This window comes from Castanea sativa, chromosome 9 (assembly GCF_040712315.1).
Source record: "Castanea sativa cultivar Marrone di Chiusa Pesio chromosome 9, ASM4071231v1".
NCBI classification, from domain to species: domain Eukaryota; kingdom Viridiplantae; phylum Streptophyta; class Magnoliopsida; order Fagales; family Fagaceae; genus Castanea; species Castanea sativa.
This window is the reverse complement of record NC_134021.1, coordinates 12,329,339-12,357,221: the sequence shown is the minus strand read 5'-3', so window position 1 is coordinate 12,357,221 and position 27,883 is coordinate 12,329,339. Positions and strand designations below refer to the sequence as shown.

The 27,883-nt window shown below is 34.4% G+C and overlaps 2 protein-coding genes across 6 annotated transcripts; both read right to left on the bottom strand.

Moving 5' to 3' along the window:
* Positions 1–2,544: 2,544 nt before the first annotated feature.
* On the bottom strand, positions 2,545–6,282 carry LOC142609420 (protein SMAX1-LIKE 3). The gene is made up of 3 exons (XM_075781003.1): positions 4,758–6,282; positions 4,142–4,382; positions 2,545–3,982 (listed from the first exon to the last, which is right to left on the bottom strand). The coding sequence occupies exons 1-3, from the start codon at positions 5,957–5,959 to the stop codon at positions 2,846–2,848; spliced, it is 2,580 nt and encodes an 859-aa protein (XP_075637118.1). The 5' UTR covers positions 5,960–6,282; the 3' UTR covers positions 2,545–2,845.
* Positions 6,283–14,261: 7,979 nt separating this feature from the next.
* Positions 14,262–25,017, bottom strand: LOC142610396 (protein TRANSPARENT TESTA 9-like). Of its 5 annotated transcripts, XM_075782208.1 has the most exons (21): positions 24,835–25,017; positions 24,061–24,112; positions 23,853–23,929; positions 23,628–23,761; positions 23,290–23,386; positions 23,064–23,121; positions 22,250–22,358; positions 22,019–22,139; positions 21,727–21,916; positions 21,301–21,641; positions 20,418–20,509; positions 20,244–20,299; positions 19,821–19,904; positions 19,482–19,631; positions 18,529–18,634; positions 18,186–18,260; positions 18,024–18,073; positions 16,838–16,994; positions 16,600–16,766; positions 15,414–15,709; positions 14,262–14,397 (listed from the first exon to the last, which is right to left on the bottom strand). In XM_075782208.1, exons 1-20 carry the CDS (start codon positions 24,885–24,887, stop codon positions 15,428–15,430), a joined length of 2,451 nt encoding a protein of 816 aa, XP_075638323.1. In that variant the 5' UTR covers positions 24,888–25,017; the 3' UTR covers positions 14,262–14,397; positions 15,414–15,427. The 5 variants fall into 5 exon arrangements, with proteins under 5 accessions (XP_075638323.1, XP_075638322.1, XP_075638324.1 ...); XM_075782207.1 differs by lacking the exon at positions 14,262–14,397 and having other exon boundaries at positions 15,133–15,709; XM_075782209.1 differs by lacking the exon at positions 14,262–14,397 and having other exon boundaries at positions 15,133–15,709; positions 18,529–18,619.
* Between the last annotated feature and the right edge of the window lie 2,866 nt (positions 25,018–27,883).

Sequence of the window (27,883 nt, the reverse complement as noted above, 5' to 3'; positions counted from 1 at the left end):
CTTTAAATTACTTTTGAACTTTAAACAGCAATTTAGGAGGTCTGTTTAATTCAAAGATAAAAACAACCTAAACATAGGACCCACCCAAAAAAGCCAAAGAAGATATAAATTGAAAAGGTGTGATTCATTTCCTGATTGTCTACCAATTAGCGCATAACATGTATCATGATGGGATAAGTGCTCCTTTGGTATATGTAGCCTTTTTTTCATTAGTTCATTTGGCTTCTCAGAAAGGGAAAAAAAAAAAAAAGTCTCGTAATTCAAGTAATTGGCACCTTCTAATGTTCTTGAACAAGACATTTAGAATTTAAATCTTTTATTCCTCAAACTTCAAATCGTCAGTAATTAATAATAATAAAAAAGTCAATTAAAGGTATAGTTGTACAACTAAAAAAAGTTTTTACCTAAACGACGTAAGCGGACTCAACTGAAAAGGTTAAAAAAAAACCTACACCAAACATACTATTGGCATCCGATGAATTTGAACCGTATGTATTATCATCCATTACTGTTGTGATCTAATTACTTTTTTCTACCCTCATCCTTATAGGAATCTATAACTACAGAAAAAAGCATTTTTAGGCTCCGTTTATTGTTGATGACATTGTAATAGCGGGTTTTCTTTTCATTTCTTTTATTAGGAAAAATTTCACGGTTAGAGTTTCAATATCTCAATCTAATAATATAGAGACTGACATATTATTTAAATTTATAATATTTCATTTGAATCATGCAATATTGGACCAAATTCAAACTGAGAGAATCTTTTTTCATTTAATTTTGGGACATGGGTTTTCTTGTTACTTGATTCTCAACAAAAAAAAAAAAAAAAAAAAGTTTTCTTTTTATTTCCTACAACTGGACGATAATCTTTTTGAAGGCTGGCCGCCATTCTTTGAAAAATTGAAATAAAAGAAATTAGTCTCAATTTTTTTTTTTTTTCTCTTGGCAATCGAAGTATATATAAGGATAAAATTTAACAGAAAGTACCAGCTGACCAACATATGGGTCCTTGAAAGTTTGAAACAATGTGATCATCGGCTCAATTTTTGGGTACAATAAATATTAGAAGGCAAAAAAGAAAAAGTATATGGTACAAAAATTTAAGCTTTTGTAAAAAAATAAAATAAAATAAAATAACTGAGAATTGCACTAATCTAATGCAAACAAATTAGAACCTGAATTTTACGGCTTAGTCAATTTTAAGCCAACTATTAGAATTTAGCTGAATTATTTAAGTGATTAATCAATTCACAAAAGCATGGATAAACATAAAAAATAATCATATCCACAAAAAAGTCAACTACAAGAACACCGAAGTGTTTACATAAATGATGAAAACCCGGTAACTTAGTGGAAAAACATCTTTGAAGCGTCACGGCGCTAAACGATCCACTAATGAGAATAATTGCAATATATATTACTTACAAAACCCTTCAAATTAAGTAGTGATTATGTACTCGAGCCACCGACTCTTGCTAGCAACTAATTCCTCAAATCTTCTCTCTGAACCAACAATTGAGCTTCCAATTGCAAACTCCAAGTCTCCTTGACAATTTTGGACTGCTCCAATGTTTCCCAAGCTCCAGTCAACACCAAAAATCTAAAGGTAATAATATGTGTGATGATCTTAATTCCTCTCATGAAATTTGACAATTGAAGATGGAGAAGGTAGAAAGATTGATGAGGGATTAAGTTCTAGGGTTTATGAGTTCTCTCTAGCTCTTCAAATGAGAATTGATTTTGGTAAATTTATGGGAAATAGGATCTTTAAATAGTGAGGGTGACTGAGGGCTTAAACAGTAAAAAAAGAAATAACAGAAATATCTTAGGTTCTCACCATATCGCTCGTACAAGAGGGAGGCAAATTATTTTGCCAAATGTCTTTCAATTTCTGATTTTGTATCACATTTCGCCGGACACTTCCAATTTCAAAGTAGTGAAATTTTGGAGCTTTCAACTTCTATTTCAGCACTGGTAGCACTTCACCTCACCAATCCAACATAAATATATACCCACAAAAGTGTATGAATATTCATAGAGTAAATGATCAACAATTACATAGAAACTGTCATGAAATTAACCAACTAAGAGTCCTAACAAAAATGACAGAAGATTTTATTAAAAATTCTAGCTTGTTGAAAGTTTTGCAATTTAAAAATGAAAAGTGGAAAGTTTTTATACAGAAATGTAATTGTTCTTGGTAAAAATCTTATATCTCAAATTTTGGCGCTCTATTTTATATTCTATCAATCACAAGTATAAAGTGGTCCAAGTAGGGAGAGGAGTTTTGTTCCATGATTCCATGCATGAACCAGAGTATTCTCCTACAACCATAATATCTACTTGAGTAGCAAAGCACAAAGACTGTTGGACTTGATTCCGTGCATGAACTGGAGGAAAGACTTCACGATCTGATATAAAAATAAATGAGTTGATCCAAAAGGAAAAGAATCTGTCACAAATAAAGAGAACAAATTGTTCCACAAACTAGAGATCCTCTTATGAAAATAACATTATTATATTGAAAAGGAAAACACATGATGAAATCAAATTGAAATGCTACTGAATCTCTAGTCAAAAACCTCTGGAAAAAGTGATGGAAATACACCCAAGTATCACAGGAAGCTCATGCATGGATTAATATACATGTAGTTTTACATAATATAATTTCCAGTGCTAGGAAATTGTCTGAGAATCTAAACACATGTTAAACAAAGAAAATTACAAAAAAATAATTAAAGGTGAAAAAAGGAGTACAAGAAACGAGACCACCTACTTAATATCATATCCTTCCTGAGGTTTTCCCTTCTTTTCTTTTCTTTTTTTAATACTTTTCTTTTTTTCAGAATTCCTGAATTTTGAAAATAATTCTTCTATCAACAGATTCAAGAAGCCCAATATCATCGATTGAATGATCATTGGAGTTATCATCATCGATGGAAATATTCAAATCCAGAGACACACAAGGGCTTGTCTCCTCCATTGCACCCTTATCCTCTTCAGACCCTTCTGATTTTTGCTTGATAGGAGGAGAGCAGGCTCTCGATCTTGAGCTGAAGCTTTCACAGCTCAAAATAATGATAGCATCACTAAGACCAACTTCTTCACCATAAGAATTGGCAATCCTTCCTCTTTCAATTGCTCTCTTAAAACCCATTTGAGAGCAATAATCAGCTTGCTCCACATCCTCAACTAAAAACACCCTATGAGGATTACTAGACACTGCCTCTGCAAACCTCTCTATATAGCTGCAACTTTGTTCGTCCCTTGATCTTTTATTTCTGCAATCCTCAGTTGAATCTGCTCTTGTGGATGAAAAGCTACTCAAAGAAATTGAAATGAGACTGCTTTGAGAGCCAAAAACAAGCTTAGCCAATTCCCTAGCAATCTTTTCTTTAGCTTCCACATCAACACCTTGAAAGAACAACCAAGTTTCTTCTTTGCCCTCATTGTTTCTCGCTGGCCCTTTTCTTCTTACCATGCCAGACCTGCATTGTAATATTGTGCTTGCAATTTCGGGAACAATATCTTTCTGCCATGGAACCTTTTTCTCCAATGCACTGCATAGGGTTTTCAGGTTTTCTGCATTAAGCTCCTTAAACTTGTTGGTGTAATCTGTGTCCATGGCATCACTGGAAGAAGTTGAATTAGGTGTAGAATTAGGATTTGATGAAAAGGGTTGCTTGGGATCATTATGTTCTGGAATATACATTCTCAAACTTGGTTCAATGGTCATGTTGGAATTTTCAGATATCCAAACATGGTTTTGCATCCACAACTGTTTGTGTTCTGCCACTGGCCACTCATGGTGAGTGTGGTGAAAATTAGGGTATTGTTGGTCTTGTGAAAAAACTGAAGCGGATGAAGAAGGTGATAAAGAAGAGAATGTGAGGGTCTTTTCAGAAGAATAGGGTTGTTTGTGGATTGAACTGCAAAATAAGTTCCACTTTTTGCAAAGCTCTCTGACTGGGACACAGTTCTGGAAGAAAAAGAACATGATAATTGCAAAAGCAAAAGTTAGTTTTCAACTTGTATAAATGTTGAATTCTGTGTACGTATGCATATATATACACACAAGTATGTGTGTACATATGTATTTATGAATTATAAGAGATTATTGAGAAGTGAATTAAATTACCTGATCATTATTAGGGCTAAGTCCTTTGTTCTCAATTTTGTACTGTTGGAGCCATGCAGGAAGATTTGAAGTAGTGGAGTCACTGTTACAAGTACTGCTGCTTTGTAAGCTTCGAGCTTCCATGTCAAACTTTGCTGAGCACTCGGTGCAACAGGCAAGCTGGTGCTCCTCCCCACCTTCAAGTAGTAGCCAGCTAGTTCCATTTTCAGCTTTCTTGCTTGTGGACTGACTTTGTTGGTCACTAAGGAAAAAGTAAAATTACGTTGATGAGAAATAGCATTCAGTGACCTGGTGATCATTTGTATATTTCACTATTTATATAAGTCCAAAATTTGAAGGAAAGACATATTAAAAAGAAAATAACTTGAACTGATGTATATCAATGTTTTTTTTTTTTTTGGAAATATCTCAATTCAAAAACAAAGGGAAAAAAGGGAACTTTCTTTTATTTTCTTACCAATTCCTTCAGCATGTATCTTTTTCCTTAAAGAAAATGACTATTCTTATTAATTAAGGTGATTCACAAGAAAACCAAATTATTTTGGAAAATGAAAATTGAGTATGAAATGAAGTGAAGTGAAAAAATTACTATATCCAACTTTACCAACTGTTTTACCTGTCAGTGATGAGACTCAAGCGTAAGCTGCCTGCAGGGATTGTAAGAGGATGAAGACCCCAAATAGTCTCTAGTGATGGATGACCTGATGATGATGATGATTTACATCTCATGTAAGTTTGGAAAGTGGCAATTCCCATGATCCAAAACCTGGCAATCTCTCCAATTTCACAAACCAATTTTCCAAGCTCCATGATCATGTGCTCCACAGGACAGTAATAGCCCCTCCCTTGTTCATTCAAACTAGCCCTATAATCAGTAGCCCATTTAAGATCTCCCAAATACAAGATAATCCCTGTGCTCATACAGCTCTTTACAAGGCTCTTAAGCTCTCCAAGTTTCTGTTCAACATCTACTCTAGAGAGACTCCCAAAAGAGGAAAGATTAACTGGTCTAAATTTTACCTCTCTCAAGGCCTGAGGAACACCTTCATTATCAACCTTTTCCATCACTCCTTTAACCACACCATCTAGAGTAGAAAGATACTCTCCAACAATCACAATACTTCTCCTTCTTTTGCTCATCAAATTATCTATGACACTCCTAACATCCTCACTCCTAACTGGTTCAGATATCATTGGTTTGCCTAGTAGTGTGCCACTTTGACTGACAGGTTGAGACTGTGAGAGGGCTAATTGATTAGTTTCCTTAGACTTGCTACTCACAGAAGAAGGAGTACTTTGTGAACATATTTCTAAGGAGATAGCTTGTTCTACATTGCTTTTCACTTGGGTACTCGAGAAACCAGCCTCTCTCATGACTCTACTAACACTAGGATCATCTAAGATAGAAATTATGAGTTGCTCTAACTCTATCTTTACCGCTAAGAGTGGCTGCTGTTGATTCTCAATAGACCCTCGCCGTTGATGAGCCTGAGCGCGCTTGAAAGCAGCAACCAAGGCGTTGGAGATTGAAGGAGGTTGGGATTGAGTGCCTAACATGGGGCTAGAATTGGAGGCTGGTAAGCGGTTAAGCGCAACATTGAAGCAAAGCTCTAGGGCTTTGCAATGAAGAGGGTGAGCATTGGACTGAAGGCAAGCTTTCCTCAGTAGGCCTGTTGGAACAGAAAGCATGGTGTTAGCCACATGGAGAGGAGTAACTTGGGCATGGCCACGACGCTTAGCAAGGTTCACTGCTTGGGTTACTACTCTCGTGGCCTCAGCTGTTAAAGCTTGTTGCAAAGTGCAACCTCCTGCTCTCATCTTCAACTCTCTAACTTCCAACACTTGAAACTAATAGTTATAGTGACCAGAAGCTTAAAAAGGTATCAAGCAAGTATTAAAAATTGCTCAGCGCAACAAATTGGAATCAGAGCTTCCGCTGTCACAACGGAAAGAACTTGCAAATATTTTATTTTTCATTAATTTATCTGAATTTCAACGAAAACGGTGTGTGAGAGAAAGAGAGAGAGAGAGAGAGAGAGATTATGGCTGGGAAAACAAGGAAAAGGGATAGGAATTAGAGAGCTATAGGGTGAGAAAGAATGGAGGGCTTGTTAGTGATCGGTTTTGGTAGGTTTGAATCCACCTATAGCTTGGCTATATTATGGAGAGTAGTACATGAAACTTGTTTGTTATGTAGTTTGTCTAGATTGTGATTATGATTTGGCTGGAGAGATAGAGAGAGAGAAGGCGTATGAGACTTATGGGAGGTGGGCTGTGCTTTTCTTGTAGGTGAGGTAAAAATTGGGGTCCAAAGTCGATTTTGTAGTGGAAAGTGGAATGCATGTGCTGACAAGCAGGACGAATGCACCAGTATCAAAGGCAACTCAGCTTTGCCCTTTCTTTCTACATCAAATTTGACAAAAAGATATTGTATTTGTAAGTGGGTCTCTCTCTTTTATGCAAAGTATCAAATAAATTAAGGTACTAATTAAACCTTGAAAGACAATATACATCAAATTTTTGTCCAATTTTCTTCATTATCTTATTGAAACACAGCCAGTCCTAGTATTTTTTTCATTTTTCAAAAACTTGATCAAATTCAATCAGGCACTACACTAAGGAGTAATATTATTATATTAGTGTACTAGTAGGTGCTCCAATGATGAATGAGCCGTGATCAAAGTCCAGATGACAATCTTACCCTTGTATAAAATATTTTGCTATATGGCAACAAAAGGGCAATCTTGAATTTGACCCAACAAAAATTGATGGCGCTTCTATATGAGAGAGAGAGAGAGAGAGGTGAAATCTTTTTCACCGTCCGCAAAAACCGAGGACCTGAAAAGAGAATGGGGACTATGTGTCTGAAGGAGTTGGGAACTGTGTACGATTTTCTTCCGGACTCAAAGACAAAGGAATAAAGCGTCCGCATTCATTCATACTTTTATGGATAACAAAGTTACAAACATAACTTACTTGACGCATTGAATGCCATATTGCATGGGGATTAAGACCAACATACAAACATTCCCTAGCTAGCTCAATATCACATATCTCTCTCTCTCTCATTATTTCATAAAGTTGAAGCTTTTGATTGCACCCTTGTTCATTGAAAAAATGAGCAAACAAATCGCCAAGTGAAAAAAGAAAATGATAACAAACTCCAAGGGACACATGAACATGGGCTCGGTTCTTTTTCTTAGGTGTCTTCTTCAGCAAAATATGATCTCCAATAATAACATTGTGCCCGTATCAAAGCATGAAGAGTTCCCCGTTTTTCAATATTGTACGAAAAACATAGTGGCATTTTGATAAAAAAATTTCCTGTTTCATAATGATTCTTATCCTAAATCATTTGGTAATAATTATAATAATAGTAACAATTAGAAAAAGGAGTAATTAAACATTAGATTATATTATCAAAAACTACAGTGCCTTTTCTGTTTAGATGAATCATAAATGCCTCCACTCCTTGCAGTGATGATATGCATTTTTTGACGCGAGAACTCTTAAATATACCATGAGAATTTTGATAGAGCTAAGACTTTGCTTCGAGGGAGAAACAATCATTGATTGATAACATTTTTTTTCTTCTATATTTACTATGTGGCCATGAGTGATATCATCAATGTGCTGTAAAGAGAAGTTCAGAAACTTTCATGCACAATATCATGAATTTGACTCTCTGCAAGAACGCACGTCTATAATTACTATAGAGACTTTGCAATAAAAATATACGGAAAATAAAAGTAAATATACCATAATTAGAAGAAAAAAATCATACTAAAATACATTGTTGGTCCTTAAAGTTAACCTATTGAGTATTTTTAGTTTCTTAAGTTTCAAGTGAATAAGTTTGATTCCTAAAGTTTGAAAAATGAGTGCTTTTGGTTCTTGAAATTTAAAAAATGAGATATATTAATCCCTAAAGTTTAAAATAAGTGTTATTAATTTTTGAAATTTCTAAAATGATGTCATTGCTCCGTTAGATACATAGGCAAAGAAACTAACAAAAGTTGATGGAGGGGATCAATTGCGCTCGTTTTTTAAATCTCAAGAACTAATGGTGCTCATTTTTTAAATACTCAGGATTAATAGCGTTCACTTAAAACTTTAAGAACTAAAAATGCTCATTTTTTAAATTCTAATTACCAATAACACTTACTTGAAATTTAAGGGATCAAAAACACTTAGTAAGTAAAATTAAGAAACTATATAAGATTGTATTGTGGCCAAAAAAATTGATTATATCATTATCACATAGCCACTCGACCAAATGTACAAAAGAGCTAGGTTATTGGGAAAACCCCGGTCAGGGAATAGTCACAGCTCGAAGTAACAAGTTCGAGTTTTGAATCTGGGTTTGGAGGCCAAGCACCGAAGCTCGACCAACAAATGAGCCAAACTGAAAGCAACTCAAGTGTCATGATCAATAGTACCGAGCACCAAATTTGAAGACACCGGTTTTCCTCATTGAAGAAACTGACATGCCTAAATCACAGACATAATGGAGACCATTATACCCACCATTGAAGGCTCATTATAGCCACCGTGGAAAGTTACCAAAAACAAGGAAATGTCTCATATACAAGACCATATAAAAAACAATTATCGAGTAATTATTAGGTCTTCTTAGAATACACAGTTAAGTGGTACCTTGCATTTATTCTAAGAAAATGTGACATTTCATTCCAATAAAAGCAAACCAATATCATATTTTTATATTAAATGGTTTTTTATTTTTTAGTGGCATGGAGACCACTTTCATATTCATCAAATCAACTTCCTTATAGTAAAACTTTCCGGCTTTAGGATTGGAGTTATTAAGCACCATTGGCCTGGTACCACATCAGTGCCACTCGAGTTGTTTTCACTCTTTGAAAGGCATCCATTAGATCGGTCAACCTTATAATCAATTGCTTCATCAAGAAGTAATAGATAAAGCTCTGTAGTGGAGTACTGGGTTTCATTTATTCATAGATCAATTATTCTTAAATAATTCGTTTTAATAGTTTAATCCGGCAATCTAATTTACTTTATTATTTTAAACACTTGAGAAACTTGGAAGACATAATCCAAGGTAAAAGTCATATATATCTCTAAAGGCCAACTAATCAAGATGATTGAAGAAGGTAGTTTCCATTATTAATTTATCAAATAAGGTACCCAATAGCTAACCTTTGTGGTGGATGATACTTTTCCTTTCAAAATTAACTCAAGGTCTAATATTGTTTGACTAGTTAAGAACGGAGAGTTGTTGAGTTAGGAAGCTGTTCTATCACTTTTATGTTTAAGTAAAAAATCTTGCACCACACCCAACTAACCCTTTGATTCATGACAGGTTTTTACCAGTTTGAGAGAGAGAGAGAGAGAGAGAGAGAGAGAGAGAGCTAAACACACAAAAATGGAAAATGGAAGAATGATTACGAGTCACAACACTAGTAGTACAGTAGTATCATTTGCAACTTTGGTGGCCTTAGCTCCATTTCATGATGTTTAGTTAAGGAATATAAGGACAATATGTGAAGTGGGCTGTAATTTCATTACCATTGTGGCAGTTATGTTATGTGCATGATGGACTTCAAAATTTTCAAATTCACGCATAACTGCATACCGACATCACAAAATTTTCATCGTATCTTTAGAAAAGAATGTTGCAAAAATCTCCATTAAGATGAGGTTCTTCTTTGGATAAAGAAATTCACTTGCCCTAATTTAAGCTCGCTTTTTTTCCTTGTTTATATATCTTGCAAGAGAGTTTGATTAAAGAACAGTGCAAAACTTTGACTAATTAATATTTGTAATAGAAGGAGCACTATGTACCCTAAAGTCCATCACCACTCCTAAAATCTAAGAACATTCATACCATAGTATTGGAGAAGATAATGTTTAGATTACTCCACTCATGTTTTTTCCGATTATTCTACATCTTCCTATGCAATACTATTGTACTTAAAAATAATTAACTGTGCAAAAGTGGAGTTGTACCTATAAAAAAGTAAAACTTTAAAAAATTGCATATAAATCAAATAAGCTGAATAAACTAAGGAAAAAAAAAAAAAAAAAACTATGGCAAGCAAGAAATACTTCAAGAAAATAAGCCCTAAAGTTGAGGGTCAAGAAGAACAAGATTGTGATGAAGATTAGTCTAATTAATTTTATATGGAAATTGATCCATATATACCATATCCTAATTCCAATTTCCAAATAACATAATTCTTTTTTATTTTTTCTTCTTCTTCTAGATCTATCACTCAGGCGAATTTGTGGGTGTTTTAAGGTTGTGGCCTATTTTAGTTAACAGGTCCTATTCTTCAGCAGTTCAGCGTGCCTTTGCATAGAAAGGAGAGCTACACCACAGAGAGACACAAAACTGATCTCATATCTAGGTTCTTCAAGTAAAGAGAACTATGAAATCACATAAACAAATCTGAACATATTTTCCAAACACAACAAACGAGAGATCCCCTTTCATTCTTCAAATCATCTTCCACTTTTACTTGTTTATACAATGACCCATAATTAAGTCCATAACAAATCCATGTTTACTGGTTTTACTTTTAGTCTCAATGTTCCCTTCAAGGTAAAGTAGTTCAAATAAAGAATATGATTGAGAAATAATAAAGAAATAGAAAAGAGAATGATCTAGCAATCATAGATGAAAGCTAGTGATAGAAAACTAGTTCATGGTTGGAAATGTTTCAGTTTCCATTGCCTTTAGGCCACCATATTCAAACTTCACTGTAAGCAACCTTGTCCAGACTCGGTTTTATCTAAGATTCATTCACGTTGGTGCTCCTGGATTAGTGCATTGTGCATAGTTTTAGCATATGAGTGACAATGTACTGGTGAACTTAGAAGGTTTAAGGAGGTCAAGGCTATATAATATTGATATAAGAAATTTTAGCATTATTGGCCTATCTTCGGTTTTTTTTAGCGCATTATTGGCCTATCTAAATGGCCAGCTTAACAAATTACGTTTTATGTACAAGGTGTTAAAAGTCACAAATTGATCTATGTGTGTATATTTAGCACAAATATAAAATTAATGAAGTTCAAAAATATATATTATTAAATTCAAAAAGAAAAATAGAAGTAATGTTATTTTTTTACACAAATAAAAAGAATTAGGGTTTAAATCCCTTCTTTACTCTCATTAAATTAATTTTTTTTTTAAACATTAACAAAACTATAACAAGATTTTAATCTCACATTTCCAAATATCCATATTTGAATAATCAAAATCAATGGTTAAAGTATGTTACATAAGAAAACTAAAGGCTTTTATAATACAAATTGGTAAAAGGTTTGTGGAAATAATATTATCATTAAATATTAGTTCAAGATAAGTCATACACGATAATATAACGTGAGTTATAATCAAATCTATAATCTCAAATCACAAATTATTCATTTTAATAATAATTATTGAAACAAAATTATCTATTATATTAAGAAATGTTTTACTTTAGACTCTATCAATTATAATGTCATGTATTTGTTTATTTCTTTTAATTACTTTAAAAAGGAGAAAAAAAACATGTGAAAAGATACAATTGATGTAACATATAGAGTAAGCACACAAATTAAGATATAGGATTTTTGTTTAGCATGACCTTGCTTGACCTTCCCCTCCCTCCACCAAAATTGTGTGCGACCCCATATGATAGAATTTATATAAGAGTAGGTCCCAAAAAATCCTTATACAAAATCCCAAACGTCCTTATACAATATAACTTATAATCCAAAACTCCCAACTGTTTATTCTTTCTCGGAGACAATTCTAGGCTGAGTCCCCAGTCAAAAAGCTTCTTCTATCTTTGTTGGCCTAAAAAGACATACATTAAAGGACACCAAATAATTTGAACACGAAGCACTCAGCAGTGGTAGAAAAAGGAGTGTTTGAATGAAAGAGAAGAATATATATACAATGCACTTACTTAGATTACGCCCCAACCCATCCCTTTACTCTTTCTCTATCTTTCACCAATAACGGTTAACTTCATCTAAATAAAGGGGTAGCTATAGCTAAAGCCATCCGTAACTGTTGCTAGCTAAATCTGTGTGTTTTAATTGACACTATGGAATTTGTGTCAAAGTGAGAGTTAGTGTTAGCCTATAGCTTTTCTCTCATTTCACAATCAGACCATTTAGTTTTTCATGGGAACACACATTACATTAGAGCTCTAATTTTATATATATCTCCTTCTCTTTTGCTTAAAGTAAAGCACTCTCTCATAAAGCAACACTAAAAAGTAAAATATGGCATTATCTACTCAAAAGGGACGCTCATTTTGTGCTTTTAAGCTTCAAATAAGCATCTTTGGGCCTATACGTGGCCATGTGGGTGAAAGCAATATTCAAGGGAGGGAACAAAACTCAGAGAGAGAGAGAGAGAGAGTATAGTTAATAGTATTATGCTGGCCGGCCAGACTTTAAACTTTAAAGGTAACAATGGAGGAAAAGTAGCTCTAATTTTGACATGACAGCCTTGTTAATGTAAAAGGTGATGGAATTACGTACCAGTACCACACTCCTTTTCCTAAAAGTTTTCATTATTTTATGCTTAGTATCTAAATCCACTAAACAAATTTAAGTTTGATTTTTTAAACTTAAAGGCCGGCATCATGAGACTATAATGGTTATTCTTTTTTCTTAGCTCATAATATTCTCTACAGTAAAATCATGGACTCCATGCTTTACATGGTTGTACCCTCAGGGGCAGCTCAGTCTTGCACTCGAATGAATAAAAGGATAATTCTATCTAACTCAACCTACAAAGCAGGAGCTTCTCCAACACTGCTTGTACTACTGTGTTTCCAATCAATTAGCATGGTTTAGCGCATCTAAATTTGTAAAAAGGATTCAATTTAAATTTCGAACTCTACCCAAAATAAAATTTCGAACTCTACCCATCTTAATCCAATAAGCCTAGTGATACAAAATTTTCATCTCTTTTTGCAAGTATTCAATTGTTATCGAACTCTACCCATCTTAATCCAATAAGCCTAGTGATACAAAAATTTTCATCTCTTTTCGCAAGTATTCAATTGTTAATGGTCACTTCATATGAAAGTAACGTTACACCAATCACACAACTTGTTACCTTAACAAGCTATGAATTTTTTTTTGTATCCCGAACATGGTTCATCTTGACCAAGTAGTAAACTAATATAAAAGTGATGTTTTATCAATTACAACTTACTACTTTAATAGTTTCTCAACAAAAAAAAAAAAAAACTTACTACTTTAACAGGTTATAAAAATCTTTTGTATCCTAACATGGTTCGTCTTGACCAATTTACTTTAATAATGAGTAGATATTGTTATAGAATTTTTCTTCTTTAGAAAATATTCCATGTATATGCTTTCTCCGGATCAATTAGGACAGTGCCTTAACGTTGCAACTAGATGTATGTAAAACCCAGTTGAGAAGGACCAGATAGAGTGGCATCTTCTAGCTATACCATGACTGCAAAAGCATTTTACTATAGATGATTAGATGTCAATAGGTATATAAGGGCAGAACCATGTGATGGAGTGTGCATACACACAGCGCCTCTGTCAGTGACCCTAACATCATATCGACAATTCTCCAGCGCTCCAGTCCGTATAAATTTCCATTTTCCACCATACAAAGAATATTTGAATATATATATTCCTTCCTCTTATAGTCTTATGTGATCAATCACTATTTCTTTTTTTCTTTTTTATAAAATATGTGATCAATGACTTGAATGCATAAATTTCCACCTTATAGAATTTGAATGTTATGTGTTTTATTCTACCCAAAATTGTCACATGTTTTAACTCGTTATAGGATCACGCATGTCGTAGCTAGCCCACTTTGTTAGAGTGGAGTACTGTACGGAGATGATATGATTTATTCTCATTCATCCAAAATAGGGAAGTACATGTTCATCAAAAAAAAAAAAAAAAAAGGAAGTACATGGTTTTCTTTCTTTCATCAAAAAAAGCACACAGGACTTGACATCCAATAAGTCATTTCCCTTTTCTGCATTTTAATTTCTTCGTCTTCACTGTTAGTACTTAAGAAAATGCCCTTTCAGTGCCTCGGGATAAATATTGAGGTTGGAACTTTGATAATGATGTTTTAGTTTCCATCAAGGGCTCTCTGGCTGGAAGATGAACCAGTTTGACCCCCTATTTTACAAAGAAACCTCGCTTGCCACGGGAGATGACAGATTTGAGTTACTTATGGTTGCCAAGCATTTCATTTCATATCCACTGTAATACTGGCAAACAACCAAACAATAAAAGGGATCTGTAAGGATGGAGAGTATGCAATCACTAATCAATTATAAATTTTCAACAACAGTAGATATTCAAAGGAATAACAAAGAGAGAAGTTTTTGATAGGGGAAAAAAAAAAGGAGAGAGAGAGAGAGAGAGAGAGAGAACAAAATTTTCAGACTTGGACCCATCCAACGCGACAGCTTCACAAATGCACAAACAAAAGCAGGCAGGGCCCAACACAGGATAGAACCATTTACATTATTACAGAAACCCCATTTAGCAAGGTATAAGCAAATCTGTTTTTGACTCTAAGAACCAAATTGAAGGAGAGTAGGGTGAAAGAGTAATTATTTATTAGTTACTTCCGGAATACAATGAAGTTATACTTCCCTCTCACATCTATGGAGAATTCTACTAATTACAAAGTACTTAATAATTTTCCTTGTAGACAAGTCTGCAACTATGCCTGACATTTCCTGAGACCCAATCCATATCAACATTAACTTCAACCCAATCTGAGGGAGGAGGCTCCAATAAAAACCTTGGGCCCCACATCCGCTCTCACCTCTTCCTCGTGTGTTTTCGAGGGTCAAGTCAAAGGGTCCACACTCCTTTTCAAACAAAACCATATTTCTCATTTCAACAATCCATCACAAATCACAGCTGCTACTAAGGTAAATTGGGACTCAAACATACCTTCACCGAGCAACTCACAAGGTAGATTTACTAGCATGTTTACTTGTTTCAGGTCTCAATACTTTATAAAGCACACAAAATACGTATAAGACACCTTTTTGGTTTCCCTTCTGCTAGAAAGTTACTTGGACATATTTCTATTATCTCTATATATTACATTGAAATCGACTACTACATGCTTAAAAATATAACACAAAATAATGGACAGTGTCTTTATGGAGCTACCAATGAATTTGGTGACAGAAACCACTACTGTGCAGAGCCATCCTATCTATGTCACAAAAACAAAATAACAAAACTGTAAGCTAAGCTACAACACCTCATATGTGAGCTTCACTCATCTTCAACAACTGATAAATTTCCAAGATAATCATCCTGAAGTAGTGGAGCAAGTGTGCTTTCCACAAAGGATCTTTGTTTACAAGTTTCCTCAAGTATCAACAACCGAGCTGCCTCACAAGCTTTTGCATTGGGAAAACCTAGTGTCCATTTCCCATCTGCAACATGATTGGACATCTTCAAGTGGTTGCTTCTAGCTTTACTTGTATTGAATTTTGGGTCAAACTCTCTGATTCGGAGATGCAACCATGAAGGATGGTCGTTATCTATCTTTGGCTGTATAAGTGACAAAAATGTTACATCAGAATGTATTATCAAACATAGGGATCTAGTGCGCGCGCGCGCGCACACACACACATATATATGTAAAAGAGAATCATGAGTTTGTAGAACCCCTTACATCTTTGGCTAAACTCCTCACTAAGCCTTTTCCTCAATAAGAGATAAAATTAATGAAAACATGCAGCAAAAAAAATTGCAAATTGTTTATGATAAAGGGAAAAGTGAACACGCTATAATTACAGAAAGACCATTGATGCCACTTCATAGCTCAAACCAATAATGGGAATACAAATTATACAACCAGGATATCCCTGCCAACCAAGACTGTCAACCCATGCGAGCACCCAAGCACCAAATCCAGGAATGATGGTCAAACCCCATTAAAATCAGTGATCACACCACCGAGATCATGGATAAAATAAGTGGTTATGCCTGTTACTTAAGAACCATTACTACCACGATGGAGGATGTCTAAAAACAAGGAAGCTTCCCATAGCAATATAACAACAGCTGTATATAAATGGACTCCAATCAAATACAGGAATGAGACAATCAGTGAATAGTTTCCTTGATCATATTTTCTAACATAAGTTAATTGCAAAACTCTGCTGTAAACCATCTATATTTTCTTTTTTTGGGCAAAATTCAATGTGTAAAAATTGAATGCTGGCATTGCAAAGCACAAGAGAATCAAGCACTCCAGCTGTAAACCTACTTGCTATAATTTAGAATTTAAAGAAAAAAAACAAGTATCTCCAAATGCTGCCCAAGAAAGGCCAAAGTTGATAATTGTCAACATCTTTACTTGAATCAATTTAATCAAGTGGTCAGACCATCATCAACACTCTGAATGTTGACCAAAGTCTATCAGTATTGGGACTTACACTCAAGCCAGCCAATGGAGCAATAGCAATAACAACTCCTCGTTGACTGCGGAAGGGATGTTTCTCTGTGAGAAGCAATTTTCCAGTTGTTTCCCTTGCCACTGGAATCAGGTAGATATCCCTGATTCCTGCATTGGAAAATGCTATTCTGCAAGGGATTCCAGAGCCTGAAAAAGTTGTATGAAGTTAGAGAATAGTTAGACAGCTAACTGAATTTTTTTCTGGAATGATGCCCCACCTAAAGAAACATCTGATCCAAAGCTTGCAGATGGGGTATCCGAAGCATGACCTCTTCCAGAATCAGCAGTTGGACCATTTGGCATGTTCAGCACAGGTTTTTCAAGCAAGCTTCCTTTGAAAATAACAGCCTTAAGCTGAAGATGGAGAATGAAAACCTATAACACAAAATTATTAAGAGATCTACAATAAGCCAGCAAACTTAAATAACGAATGAACAGTGCACAGTGGTATATAACATATTACAACTTTACACCAGAAAACAGGTTCTTCAAAAGTATGAGCCTGGGTTCAACAAACTAGAAATGTAATCACAAAGACAGAAGCAGATGTTTGTAATAGAGAAAGATTATTTAAATGAAATCAGACAAACATATCAGCATGAATTTATGTACAAGAAAATAATTTTTAGGTTCAAAAATTATAACCTAAATTGATACAACCCAAGACAATCTCTACCAAGGAATATGTCAGCTTTAGAGATAAAGCTACAGACAACATGAATAGAAAAGGACAACACACAATGTGCTTAGGCAAGTATTCAGTCAAAGTACATCACTAATATGTAATTGACATTTCTATACTCTCTTCGTCTACAGAACATGTCAACATAATCTATACACTAAGAACACTACAATTTCAACAGTTCTGCCAGGTTGGACACCATCTGCACACCAAACCCACCCACATAGCATTCATTCTGCTCCAAGTTTGAGTTAGACAATTTGTAGCCATATTGAAAACTGACCCACCTTGGCATCCACATTAAATAGCTTAGAACCCTATTTATACTGAGAAGGCATCCTTTAAACAAAACTAAATGTTGCAAAAAAAAATCTAGATTTCATTGATTGCCCAGTGCATAAATTGCTTAAATGACAAACATCAATACAACGCACCCAATAATATAGGTGGTTGAGCCTCAAGCTAACATCTGTAGTGAAGAAGGCAAAAAAAGTTCAACTATTAGATGTCAGCCAATAGAAACCAAAAGGTAGTGTCTACTCTCTTTTTTGATGACGAAAAGGTTGTATCTACACTAACAGGGCTATTAAAAGACAAAATGAGCTCAAATCCCATTATAACAGGCTAATCAGAGTCATTCACCTCTAGCAAATTGAATTCAAAAAAATATAGTAAAATGTGTTCAACAAAATAAATTTTTAATAAGATTTAATTTTAAAGACCTTCACAGCTTCTACCATCCTTTGCCAAGCAGAAACAGTAGTGGCATCACCTGCAATATGTAAATAATATTTGTTTACTCCAAAGAAGAACAATGTCTTGTAAGAGGAAGAAACTCATATAATTACAAAAATTCATTTTAATTAATATAAAAGGTACAATACCATCAGTATCTTGTTGGCAGACAGCAATCTCTAAAGCAAAAAAGGGGTCTTTAAATTGGGATGATTCCTCAAGAGCTGTATCCAACATTAATATATATTAAATCAATCACGTAAACTTTTTTTCTTTTTTCTTTTTTTGATAAGAAATCAATCGCATAAATTTTATAAAAAAAATATTCCCCTTCTTTTTTACTATAGTCTAACTTTGGTGACACCAAGCAGCAGGCTAACTACCACAATCTCCTAAAGGGGCAAAATTTGTTCAAACCCTTAAGAGTTGATGCCCTACTGCCTCCTAAGGAAAGATTCAGCTCCTAAATGAAGGAAATAAAATCATAAATACCTGTTTTACAGCTTAGCCATTCATTTCTGAGAGTATCCGGGATATAATCAAACCAGCATCCATCAAGTTCTTTACGAAGGCGTTCACGAGACTGCTCATATGAAGTCTGTCAATGAAAACTAAAAAATATAGAACTTTAGATAGTTTGAGACATTAAAATGATGTGATTTGCATGAAAAATATCAATGCAAAAGAATGTGGCAATGTTCTATATTTATTTCAGCATGTGACAAACTCCCATGATTGATAACCAAATGCAAGATGAGTCCTGAGTCTTGAGTACTGAGTCCTAAATCTGAAGATTATACAATAACAACAAACAAAGCCTTAGTCCCAAAATTTTGGAAAAAAACAACTATGGATCCTCAACAAGTTAGTTAGGGTCGGCCATATGTATTATTTCCCTCCATTCTACTCTATCTATAGACATACTCTTTATTACTCCCTTAATTGCCATGTCCTTTTTTATTACTTCTACTAATTTTGGTCTTCCCTCTACCTTTTTTGGTTCCCTCAACTTGGATCAACTCGCTCTTTCTTACTGGTGAATTAGTCGCTCTCTTCTAAACATGACCAAATCATCTTAAGTGACTCTCCCTCATCTTTTCATCTATATTGGGGGCTATTCCTATCTTTAAGCGAATTTTCCCATTTCAAACCCTATCTTTCCATATATTTCCACTTATCCATCTTAACATTCTCATGTCAACTACACTCATTCTATGAATATGTTGTTTTTTCATAGCCCAGAGCATAGTTGAGCATATAGCAATCTTATCAAATTATTATGTAAATATGAATTACATTTCTGAAAATCCATCACTCTATCAAAGTTTCAAAAGAAAAAGTACTTCAAATATCACAACCAGGAAAAACAAAGAAACTTACATGTTTCAGTCAATTAAAAATAAATTTTATTAACATAATGTATACCAGATCAGTTAAATTCTTACATTGAATAGGTGAAAATTAAGATCATTCACTGTCTTCCCTTGAGAAATCTGAGAAATCAGTAGCTTCCGCAAGAACCACCCTGTATGCCATTGTATTAGTACAGACAATGGTGGTTGGCTTGCTAAAATCTTCAACAATGCATTTAAAATCTGTAAAATAAAAGAAAATGTAAATTCATAATGAAATTGAAAGCCATACCGAACCAGGACATTCCAGGTTACCATTTAAGAGTTTAATCAACATCATTTAGTTGAAACCCCAAAAAAGTAATAAAATGAAATGCATTCCTAATATAAAATTAAAACAATAACACAACAATTATTTAATCAAACATATACCTGGGGCATAAATTTCACAAAGATACTTCCATCCACTACTTGTGAAGCTGACAAGTCATGATTCTGTGGATGAATGTACCAATACTGTTAAAGAAAAATATCAAAGGATACTGGGTCTAAATCATCTCAAAAGCACATATAATTGTCAAAAATGGAGGCTAATTCTACAACTGTTTCATGTAAGCACATATAGAACAGAGAATGGTTAGTTAAGAAATATATTATATATTTCCTATAACTGGAAGTATTATTTGCTTCCTCATGGCTAGGAGCAGGGACAACAGAACAATGTAGCGGACAATGAGAAAAGTGGTAGTAAATCCCATCATTATTAATGATAAAGAAACCTTAATTCAGGTACATGTTTAGATGAAAATAAAATTGATCCACCCAGATGAGCACTAATACAGTATTGATACTTACCACTATATCCTGAATTCTGCTTAACCCAATCATTGAAGCTAGCAAATAATCAAGATCTGCATATACACAGAACACACACATATGAAACAAACAAACAAATGAACAGCACAAAGATGAAAAGGTAAAAGAGAGAAAGCCAAATACACTACACATTCAAAAGTAATAAATGGATACCTTTACTTTCTGCTAAAATGAGCAGTAAAAATAGAGATGCTAGCAGCAGACTGTGATTATTGTCAGCAAAAATATGTGCAAGTACCCCACCCCTGCAACGGTTAAAACTTTCATAAATAATATAAATATAAATGGTAGTTCTCACCATTCCTACAATAAGGAAAACAAACTTAGCATGAAAGGCTCTTCATCCACACGTCAAACATAGCCCATGATGCTGTTTGCCTCAGATGTCAAACTCAATTACCTGAGTAGCTTAAAAGTCTCCCTAAACTAACACCAAAATGATACAATGGAAGATATGGGCCACAGAAGTGGGAATTATTCACACACAAAAAAAGGGGTCATACAGCAGCTAACTTGCTATGCTCAACACATAACATTGCATTGCTTTCAAGAGCTTTGCAATCAGAGATAAGTATGACCTTGATATCACTGCATTGCTCTCTAGGTGAACTTTACCATCATCCTTTAGTTATATATTTTGGAAAGGAAATCAACATACAAGTAAACTCAGCAAACCTCCATGACAAAACTATTATTCTACCTTTTGGGTGATAAAAAAGTTTAGCACTTGCAATAAATTATCTTCCAAAGTAACTAATAATGGAATCATGCTAAGATTCAAATTTTGAACAGCAACCATAACCTATATGTCAGAGGCATTCATCCTATTTTGAGAAATAATCAATTAATTTCATCGATTTTTATTTCCTACAATATTAGTTAAATATTATTAATCCAAGAGTATCACAGGAATAAAATAAGGAAAGAACAGGGGAAAAAATGAAACAGTGAAATAAGGGTGTTCTCTTTTCAAAGTTCCAAAGAATATGAGCTTGATTACTTGAATGTCAAAGATCAGTTTTCATCATGGACCCACCTTTCTACACAGTCATCATTCCGAAGGCCACTTATCAATTGAGAATTAGATGATAAGTACTCTGCCAAATGCCCAAACAAATTGTTGCTTTTGATATTTTCTGCTCCTTCGGACTCAAGACCAGAGCATACCCTCTTTTCCATATCATTCAAATGGTCTAGAAAAGAACTAGCGTTACAAACGCCATCAACTGTGTCCCCTTCCATAGCATCTCCCACACTTAAGGTCATATAAGGATATAGAATAACACCAGCCACAGCATCTACCATGCTTTTTCCATCCAAAACTTGAAGAAGACGAGAAACTATGTACAGAGAAGTGAGTGGTGATATATTTGACCCCTAGAGAAAATATAAAAATAGTGTTGAATGAACACATCATACATAAAAATTGTAAGGAGAGAGAGTTAAAGGGAAGATATCTCACATCATTCTGCCTTAACTGCAGTAATGGAAGCAATGTAGGAAAAACAAGCAAGCTGAAAAGATTTTGCGAGATTAATCTACTCAAACGATACTCGCCAACACTTAGTATGTCTTTCAAGTAGTAAATATCATCTACTATTTTATCAGTTTCTAGAACTAGTTCATTTCTCCTCTCATGAGTGGATGCTTCCCTGCATAATTGACAAGCAATTTTTTTTCCTTAAATATACTTAAACATGCCAAACTATAATTTACCAAATGACTAGATATCTCTTAAAATTTGAGAAACATACTCTTTAGAATGTAGAAGGGTGTCTAGATGAAAGCATTGCTCCTTCAATCTACAAACCAAGTCTGAGAAATACTTGGAGACTGGAGGGGTTGTTATAAATTGATAGACCATATCATCGCACACTGCATAATCAAAATGATACTGTTGCAAGATATCACAAATGTATCTTATATCCAATATTTGGCGTATATCTTCTACTTGGAGAAGATGGAAAAAGATAATGACACAATACCATTGTATATGTTGAGAGTTAACGCACGTACAGCCGTCTGAATCATCTTTTCCCCATGCCGAGCAAACTTAAGAGCCTCATTATACAGGGGAAATGAGACTACAGCGTCCTGCAATTGGAGAGACATGATTCCAAAATAAATGAAGGAAAAAAAAAAAAAAAAAAAAAAACTGAACCAAATACATATAAAGAGAGCAATGGCCTTTGAGGCATGCATGCATGAACAGTGACAAACATGCAAATATAATTCAGACTCCTGATCAAATAATTGTGATACTGTACATTTCAGTTCTCATGTCAAAACCTGTACTTATTCTTTGAGTTAATTCAACAAAGAGACCGCTAACATGTAAAGGTAGAACATGCCAATTTATTATTGAATGTAGTGATTTTCATCCTCCCATAAATTGGGGGGAAAAAAGTTGACCTGGCCTAAAAGATAATAATTAAGCATAATGTGCCTTTAACCTATGAATGGCATCATGTGCCTCTGAAGAAAAAAGGTAATGAACGTCTGCGCAAGAAATAGAAATGGGGAACACATGGCCAACCACTAAGTTCATGCTCTAGCCTAACAAACTTTACCCAACATGGCCTCAATCCAAAGTCTTCCTTTTTTTCCTAGACTTGAAATTATAATAATCAAATGCCTTAATCTCTGTAATTGCATTTTCTCATCCATCACAAAACCATATTTAGGATAAGATTTAACACACAACCATTCATGCCAAAATGCAAATGCCATGGCCTTAGAAGGCAAATGATACATAACCGTAATTTCAGTATATCTAACAAAGCATGAGCTTCAACATACCCCATGAACCTTCACAAGAAGGCAAAGTGTGTCTCTGTTTATTTTGCTGCTCACTGCCCTGATTCAAGAAAGAACCAAAAAGGTCAGGAAAGTAGACAAGAAAAGTTAACATTCCTTGTTCAACAATTTGAAACAAATTACCTTAGCAAGAAAAGGGATTAAATGTAAAGCAGCTCGAGTATTTTACCAAGATTCAGTTAGAGCAAGAGAGAGAGAGGATTAAAACCTTAGAAATGATACATAATATGGAGCTAGATCTCCCCCATCAAATTCGTACTGGTGTTCTATGATGCTGTTGATGTAATCATTGCTTAAACAGTAGTCTGCATCATGCAACCACAAAATGCATCACAAATTTGTATTAGCAGTAGTCACAGGACAAGCCAACATAAACATTTGATAAGAGAAGAAAAGGGGAATAAAAGTTTCAGGCTCATTGTTTATGAAGGAAAAAAACAGCCTTTCAGCCTGATCATAGCTTTGATAATCCTCCTCTCAAAAGCCCAAATACATGATTACAGACAGGAAAAAAAGGAGAGAGAAGGATAGAACCTAAGGTCTTACATATCGCATGCTCGCTATCCATATTTTGAATCATTATGCTTAGGTACTGTAGTAATGGTACCTCGATCCTTGAATTTTTTCCAATTTTTAGCACACGAACAAATTCGGCTAAAACTTGGTATTCCATGAAACATCTGCAATATTTTAAAAGTAGCTATTACAACATTGTCAAGATACTCAGAACCATAAACTCGTAGAGAAAGCTGAATCATTATTAATTCATACTCGAATATCATCGGATCTTGTCTATCACCATACGTGACTATCTCAACTATAGACTGCAGTAAATCTATTACCAATTCCTGGATTGAACAAATCGAGTGAAGACAAGTTAATACCAAAAAAAAAAAAAAAAAAAAAAAAAAAAAAAAGAGAATTTTCACGAATTATAGCATATTATCAAATGAAATTATCAAAAATTCAACTGAATTACCCTGTTATGCTTATGTACAACTTTGATCCCCCGCAGTTCATTGATTACATATCTATATCCACAACAAGATCAAACAAGCTCTTAGTGATAGTACCCGAAAACAACAACAACGACGACAATCAATAAAAATAATAATAACATTGAAAAGAAACTTCATTACCAAGTGAAATTTCTTTCTTAAAAAATGCAAAATAACCTAAAGTGATATCAATAAGCATAGACCTTTTCTTGAAGCTTTTAAAAGCCCTAAACTAAACCAAAACCACTTATATGAATCATACACGACACCTGAACATAAATAATTGGCTAAAATGCAAAATTCACCCCCCCCCCTAAGTTTCTTCAGAATTCATTTCAGCCCTCTAACTTCGTTTCCGTTCATTTCAGTCTTCTAAGTTTTAGATTTATTCAATTAAAGCCTTTCCATCAACATTTGTTACAATTTTTTGAAAAAAAAAAATCCGGAAAATATTTTTCAATCGTTAATTGATTTTTTTTTAATTTAAAAATTCGAAAATTAACTATAACATATGACAAAAGTGGATGGAAAAAGCTCTAATGCTAATTTGGTTATTAACGCAGAAAATACTAAAAAGTAGAACATTGCTAATTAAGCTGATCATGGTTCAATAGCTAAAATTTTCTAATAAAACCTAATCAGTTTCGGAATCAATTAGTTAAATCGAAAATCTATTGCATGTGATGCGAATGGAATTTCTAGGAGATTAAAATTCATAGCACGAAACGAGAATTTGAAAACTATTAGGAACTTACTTGAAGTGCTGGAGCGAAAAGCGATCGATGGATCGCCAGAGAGAGCGCCACATGGCGAGGTATCGATGGCAGATCCGGCTGTGGGATAAGCACTAAAACGCAGAAGAAGAAATGTTGGAGAAGTGAGAATTTGGGGGAAAACGAGTGAGTGTGTGTGTGTGGGAGGGGATTTTGGTTTGTACACGTTTGGTTTGGCCGTTTGGTGGTGGTGGTGGTTTTGCTTTGTTGAATTGAATCTTGGCAACCAACTTTCAACGTTTTGGGTTTTTTTTTTATATATTTTATTTTTTAGGCGGTTGAATGAGAAGGTTTTTTTTTTTTTTTTTGGGTTTAAAAATTTAAAAAAAAAATTAAAATAGTTTTAATTTATGGCATTCGCTCTTAATGAGAACTCTTTATTATCAGACCAGAAAACCAATTAATTTTTGGTATAGACGGGATTAAACTCCAAATCTTTTATTCAACCATTAGAATAGATAAATAAGATGTAAGAAAAAAGCCACTACAAGTTGAAATTTAAAAAATAAAAAATAGTAAAAAGTTTGACTACAAATGTGTTTGGAGTCAAGATTTTAACCCCTAAAAAATAATGACATGCGTAGGTAGTTTGGTGGGAAGAGTTTGAGATATTTTACTAATCTTAGAGCAATACTATCAGACGTGCCAAATGCCAAATATTTGGCATTTGACACACTAAATACCAAAAAACACCTCACAACAGGTGTTTCAAATGTGTCAAACCAAAAAAAAAAAAAGATTTTTTTATTCGACTTTTCTCTCTCCTCTCACTTCTTTTTATTTGATTTTTTCTCTCTTCTCACAATCTGTCTCTCTCTCCCAACCCGTGTTCTTTCTCTGCCTCTTGCCTCTTCAGATCAAATTCTCAGCTCCTCCCTCAACCTCAACCTTAAACGTCTTTCTCCCTTTTTGCACCTCAAATCAAACCCAAATAAACTTCTTTCTTCTCTCTTTATCGAGCGGTAGAGCTATGGATTGGGTCGTGATTGGTTGAGACAGTAGATGGGTCAGTTGAGTTGGGGTTTTTGGCTAGTTGTTGGTTGAGTTTTGGGTTTGGGTGGTGGAGTTGGTTGTGATTTAGGTATTGGGTGGTTCCAATGGGTTTGGATTTTTGTTGGTTTTAGAGGTGGGTTGCGGTGTCGATGGGTCCGACCAAACCCAGATCATAACCATATTGTTATCTGAAGCTGCGTCGTCCTCCACTGCTGTTGTCGTTGATCTTGCCGCCTCGTTCTCTACAACTCACCGCCAACCTCAATGCATAGTCCCTCATGCCACGCTAATCTTGCTGCCTTGTTCTCCACAACTCGGTGCCGACCTCTCTTAATCAAGTTGTGGGTGTGAGATTTGGGATGATACTGTGGATTTGAGATTTGGGATGGTGCCAATGGGTTTGAGATTTGTGGGCAGTGGGCAGTGGTGTGGTGCTGTGGATTTGGTGGCAATTTTAGTTAAATATTATTTTAATGTGTGGATATATTATTTTAATGTTTAGAATAAAAGAATAAAAAATGTGATAAATGGTAAATTGTAAATTGGTGTGTTAAAATAATAAAGTAGATCTTTGGTCTGTCAAAATGGTATTTTTTTTTTTTTTTTGAGAGACCTGATGGTAATGCTCTTAATGAGATGAATTTAATATCATGAGATAAAGATAAAATATAAATAAAAAATGCATCATAAAAGGAAAGTAATAAGTATAGACATTTAAAGATAGTAATAAAATTCTATCTCCTGCAATCTAGGAACCAAAAATAAATAAATAAATAGTAATAAAATATGTGTGTGTATATATATATATATATATATTATAACTATGAAATATATAATAAAAAATTACAATATTATACATATAAATAAGTTAAGTATATTGTAAGCGCACAATTGCACCTGGACCCAAAGAAGATTATGGGCTCAGGCCCAATGAGCCTTAAACAATAAAATTCGTAGAGTGTGGGCTCGAAACCTAGGTTAGAAGTGCTGGGAGCTTGATAACAGGCTTTTATAAACAAATACAGGTAAATAACGAATGATAATTGCAAATAGATCTCCTCGGACCCGAGCCGAGGACTACTTCTCTATTATTTCTCTTTCTTTCTTTCTTACAAGTTACAATCCTTAATTCCTTTTCTTTTTCTTTAGAGAGAGAGAGTAAGCGAGAGAGAGAAAAAGAGAGAGATCCCCTTTCTTTTGCATTCCTCCCCCTCAAATACCCCTTTTTTAGATGCCTTTTGGGACCCTGACTAGAAGTTTCTGCCCTACTGTTCAGGGGTCACTTCCCCATTAATGCGGCCAGGGAGGTAGGTGCAGAGCCTTTAATGCGGAGGTGGCAGCCTTTGCTCTAGATATTTTCCTTAACACTGGTGTATCGAGAAGGTTCAGGGTTTCCCCCTTTAACCATTAGTCTTTCTAGAGTTGAGCTTTGACCTTCATAATGAAGTTTTGAATTCTCTTGGGCTTGTCCGAGGAGAAGCTCGTCCTCGGCTCCACCCTTGGACCCTCGGCGTATTGGCCAATTCGTAGAGTATATTGCCCATTTGGGTCCTTTTACTCCCCACATATATGTTAGATAAAATATGTATATATCTATTTGGAGTGGGGTGAGGTAGGTTAAGACAAGATAAAGTGAACAAAACCTATTCCACCCTATTATCTTTTTGAGATGGAAAAAACAAAATAGGACAAGGCAAGTCATAGTGGATAGAGTTTTTGCCATCCTTAAAATCAAACCTAGATTTTTGCCATTTTAACACATATAATATATGTCTTTACAATTTAACCATTTCACCCATATATATTTTCCTAAATCATTAATAAATCAACTTATAGACTAAAGGAAAATTTTTATTAGAATCCATAGAACACAAATGTCATTGTTTGACTCATGGGTGTTCATAGGATGGAGAATTTTTTTCAACACAACCTATCACTTGTGTAGAAACCAATCCATTGGATTGAGTTGGGTTGGTGGGTTTGTGCATACATGTTTGATGTATTGTAAAAAAAATTAGTTTTTTTCATCACTTATTTA

Excerpts from the sequence above, each read along its gene's own strand:
- LOC142610396 (XM_075782208.1), bottom strand. The coding sequence starts at position 24,887 with ATGTGGCGCTCTCTCTGGCGATCCATCGATCGCTTTTCGCTCCAGCAC. Across the intron at positions 23,387-23,627 it reads GGATAGCGAGCATGCGATAT|ACTACTGTTTAAGCAATGAT; the intron begins GTAAGACCTTAG and ends TGCATGATGCAG. Across the intron at positions 23,122-23,289 it reads TATTATGTATCATTTCTAAG|GGCAGTGAGCAGCAAAATAA; the intron begins GTTTTAATCCTC and ends TTCTTGAATCAG.
- LOC142609420 (XM_075781003.1), bottom strand. The coding sequence starts at position 5,959 with ATGAGAGCAGGAGGTTGCACTTTGCAACAAGCTTTAACAGCTGAGGCC. Across the intron at positions 4,383-4,757 it reads TTGAGTCTCATCACTGACAG|TGACCAACAAAGTCAGTCCA; the intron begins GTAAAACAGTTG and ends CTTTTTCCTTAG. Across the intron at positions 3,983-4,141 it reads TTAGCCCTAATAATGATCAG|AACTGTGTCCCAGTCAGAGA; the intron begins GTAATTTAATTC and ends TTTTTCTTCCAG.